This window comes from Mesitornis unicolor, unplaced genomic scaffold, assembly GCF_000695765.1.
Source record: "Mesitornis unicolor isolate BGI_N332 unplaced genomic scaffold, ASM69576v1 scaffold629, whole genome shotgun sequence".
Lineage (NCBI taxonomy): Eukaryota > Metazoa > Chordata > Aves > Mesitornithiformes > Mesitornithidae > Mesitornis > Mesitornis unicolor.
Window position 1 is genome coordinate 5,503 of NW_010209004.1, and position 4,342 is coordinate 9,844.

General features: G+C 57.3%; 1 protein-coding gene across 1 annotated transcript in view; it reads left to right on the forward strand.

Moving 5' to 3' along the window:
• Nucleotides 1-293: 293 nt before the first annotated feature.
• Nucleotides 294-4,342, forward strand: part of KSR2 (kinase suppressor of ras 2) — a gene marked incomplete at its 5' end in the record, with an annotated part of 67,731 nt that continues 63,682 nt past the window's right edge. Inside the window, 2 exons of the mRNA XM_010192705.1 lie at nt 294-434; nt 1,063-1,213. Coding sequence (XP_010191007.1) covers nt 294-434; nt 1,063-1,213 — 292 coding nt within the window. The remainder of the gene's footprint in view (nt 435-1,062; nt 1,214-4,342) is intronic.

Sequence of the window (4,342 nt, forward strand, 5' to 3'; positions counted from 1 at the left end):
CAAGAGAGGGGATGACATCCTCTGGGTGCTGGGAGGGACTGGTGGTATTGGGGTGTGGAAGAAGTGGTGCCTGGGGGTCCCCTGCTCTCTCCTGGGGTCCCCACCCTGAGCAAGACCCCAGCACACCAGATTGGGGTTAAACAAGCTGAGAAAGGGCTTTTTTTTTGGGGGGGAAGGTGCCTCTCCTTGGGCACCCAGCTTGTTGCCAAAGGGGTTCTCGGCTGCAGAAGCTTGGCAGCAGGTAATGGGGAGGGAAATAGGGGATCCCACGGGGCTTTTGCCTTTTCTTCCAGAGCAAATTGGTGAAGTACTTCAGCCGGCAGCTGTCCTGCAAGAGGAAGGTGGCCCTGCAGGAGCGCAACGCCAAGCTGGAGGGCTTCCCCCAGCTCCTGCACTGGTTCCGCATCGTCGACATCCGCAAGGAGGTGATGGAGGTGAGGGCTGGGCATTGGGTTTGGGTGCCAAATCTCTCTGCCATGGTTTTTCTTTTTGATCTTTGAGCAAAACTAGGCAAGGGGACAATTTTTTTCTGACGTAGACTGGCTTGACACCATGGATCCTCCTCCACCCACCCCTTTCACTGCTGTTCCCAGTGAAGGACATGGGTGCTGGGAGGACCTTGTGGGTGCTGCGCCCCCACAGCAGGGTTCCCCATGTCCCTGTCACGGCATGGTGGTGCCACAGCAGGGCACAGCATCCTCTGCCACGTCCTGGGCTCCTGCGGGCCATAGGTGCAGTGAGGGGCTGGCACCCAGAGGTGCTTTCATAGCAGCCCCCCCGGAAGAGGAAAGGCTGTACCAGGGCTGCCAGTCCCTGCTTGTGCTCGAGGCAGGTTTTCATGGTGTCCCCAGATGTCTCAGTGTTGAACTGGGTCTGGATATGCCTCGGAATGTGCAAATACTCAAAGCTGAGGCTTGAGCTGTGTCCTCCAGGTTTTCATGTAGATTGAGATGGAAAATGAGTGGTTTTGGGGCTGTGACGCAAATGGGGCAGCAGAAAGGGGATGCTCCAGGCTGTTTTCTTCCTCCTTCCTCTCACCCCTGCCCTATTCATCTCTTCCAGGAGATCGCCCCCGGGCAGCTGAGCCTGGAGGAGCTGCTGGAGATGACGGATGAGCAGGTCTGTGCCACTGTCGAGAAGTTTGGGGCCAACAGCGAGGAGTGCGCCCGCCTCAACGCCTCCCTCTCCTGCCTCCGCAGCGTCCACAAGTCCGGTGAGTCGGGTCCCCTGCAGCTGCTCGGGGTGGGTGGCAGCATCCTACGGTGACACCAGGAGTGTGGCTTTAATCAAGAATTGTTATGGTTGGAAAAGACCTTGAAGATCAAGTCCAACTGATATCTGACCCTACCGTGCCACTTCTGAACCATGTCCCTGAGCACCATATCTAGATGGCTTTTAAATACATCCAAGGATGGCAACTCCATCATTTCCTGGGCAGCCTCTTCCAGTCTTTGATAACCCTTTCAGTGTAGAAAGTTTTACTAATATCCAACCTAACCCTCCCTGGTGCACCTTGACGCTGTTTCCTCTTCCTATTGGTTGTAACCTGTGAGAAGCGATGCCTTGGATGCATTTGCAGAGTCTGGATTGCAGAGCTCCTGCATCCCTGGGCAACAGCCGGGTCCTCGCTGCCCGTGGGGTTGTGTTTGGTCTGGTGTGGGGACTCGCCTTGCTGGATGTGATGAGTTGTTGGTTCTCTGCAGGGATGCTTCAGCCCCGGGCGCGGGTGCTGGGCTAGCGGGTCCCCGGGCGGTGGCAGCAGAGCTCCGTGCTGCAGCGAGCGGGGATCCTCTGCTTTTATCTGGGCTGGCAGGGCTGGGGGCTGCACCCGTGGCCAGGTTTGCCTGGGGAAGGGGTGAGCGATCCTGGGGGTAGGGCACAGGGCAGGGTCTGGCTCTCCTTGGCACCTTGTCCCAAGCCAGTGGGACAATGTGTCCTGGCATGGGCAATGTGTCTGGGGATGAGGGATCCCTTCCTGGGGCTGCTGTGAGCAGGGTCTGGCCTGGGGGTGAGTTGGGGGAAGGGGAGGTTCCCTTTTGGAGGAACTGGGGGGAATGGTGATACCCCATCTCACAGTCTAACCCCTCCCACCTTGCCCCCTTCCTAAGGTCCTGGCCTGGGGTGATGGTGGTGGACTGGTTTAGCTGTGGTCTTTGCTGGGAGTCCTGGCCTGGCAGGACCCATCTCTAGGAGGGCTCACCCTGCCAGATCCTCAGGTTTTGGGGACCCCTCTGCCCAGCTCTGGTCCCCTCCTGGGGGCTTCTTCAGCACATCTGCACCCCAGGGGCTGGGGGAGACGGGGGCTGAGTGAGCCCTGCTGTGTTTTTGGCTTTGCAGGTCCAGAGCAGCCCTAAGGCCAGGGCTGGTGTTGAGGGGGGTGATGTGACCTGGGTTCAATGTGGGACAGCTTTTGGGGACCAGCAGTGTCCCCACGTTGCTATTGCCTGGTGGAGAGTCCCAGCCCCCTGCCCTGGAGGAGTCTTGGCCACATCCACCCATTGTGGTTCCTGTGGTTTCTCCACAGGGGGATGGCTGATCCCAGGCTGACATTTCCTGCCGAGCATGAGTCCCCCACGCTCTTTAACTCCCCAAATCCAGCTCCAGCCTGTGCTCCTGCCCTCCTCCCCTTTGGCATTTTCCCTAAGTCTCCCCGCTATTTGAAGAAGGGCATCGATGCATCGGAACCTGGGAAAGACTCTCAGTCTGCTCTTTATTTAAACCCCTTTGACTTATAAAGCCCATTGCAAACAAATACTGCTTTCCTCGGACCAGCCCCTGCGTCCCCAGCTCCTGCCCTTCTGCTCGCTTGGCCGAGGAAATTCCCCCATGTCCCAGTGGGACCCATGCTTTGGAAAATCCACCGCAGCCTTTGGCTCAGCAGCTGTGGTGAAGATGCTGAAACATCTTCTGCCCCTCCTCTGGGTGCTCGCCGGCAGAGATGGAGGGGAAACTGGGATGCTGTGGGATGCTCGCCGCTCGATTTGCTTTTTAATGGGGCTAGTGATGGGGCTGCCAGCCCTCCCAGTGGGACGTGGCTTGGTGGCTCATTGGGTCCCTGCAGGAGGGAGTTTGCTACTGTCCTGGCCCCAGCGCTCCATTTCACCCCATCCATCACTGCGCTGCTCCCTGGGGGGCTGTGGCTGGGCTGTGCGGCAGGACCTGCTGTTTCATCCCCCCAGCGTCACAGAGATAAAAAAAGCCGGTCCTGCTCCCCTGGGGATGGAGATTCGGGCTCTGCAGTGCAGCGAGTCCAGGTGTTGCCAGCTGGTGTCAATCGAATCTCCCTGAATTTCCAGAGGATTTGGGTGCAGATGGTTGGGTTAGCAGTTGGTCTCCTTGTATCCTGCCCTGCAGAGCTTTGTGTCCCCTGCCTCTGCACTGGTGTCCCCCTGCCTGGCAGAGCCTTTGCTTGGTCAAATGGCCCCATCTCCACAGTATTCCCCCGTGTAACCAGTGATAGGATGAGAGGAAATGGCGTCAAGTTGCACCAGTGGAGGTTTAGATTGAATTTGAGGGAAAAAATCTTTACTGAAAGAGGGTCCAAACACTGGAAGGGTCTGCCCAGGAAAGTGGTGGAGTCACCATCCCTGGAGGGGTTCAAAAAATGTGTAGATGTGGCATCTGGGGACGTGGTTTAGTGGGCATGGTGTGTTGGGGTGATGATCTCAGAGGGCTTTTCCAACCTTTGTGATTCTGTGACTGTTTTTGTCCCTCGGGAGAGACAGAGACGCCCCCAGGCTGGGGTTGGGTGGTGGAACCCGATCATCCCACCCAGCTGCACAGGGCACATGGTCCAGGCAGCGCGTTTTGGTGGGCTGGGGCGACGGGGAACCGGGAGGAGAGTTTCTGGTTCTGTGGCAATGTTCCCAGTGGTACTTGGTGTCCCCTGGGCTCCATCTGATGCCCTACCGACCCTCCGTCGAGGAGGCCCAAAATGACCTCTAGATGTGTTGCCTTGACCCTTGCAGCCCCCTGGAGCTGCGTTGTGCCTGCTGGACCCCACCAGCCGGGTGCTTGGGAGGTTTGCATGGCTCTGAGGAGAGAGATGGGTGCTCAGGGGGTGGGTGCTGGGTGGAGGGGGTTGAAAAGCATCTCAGGGTGGCAGTGATGATCTCTCGGGATGCAGTGCTGGAATCTTGCAGCCCCTCCAGCAGGACCTCCCAACGCTGTGATGGACACGGTGTTTTATCTTGATTTTATCTCCTAAACCAAGAGACCATCCTAGTCTGAAAATATAATTAATGAACAAGTTGCTGCCTCTTTAAAACATCGTGTAATTTCTTTGCAAGTGCGGTAGTGGTTGATTTCTCAAAGCCAAGATTAGTATTAATAAAGCAGCAAT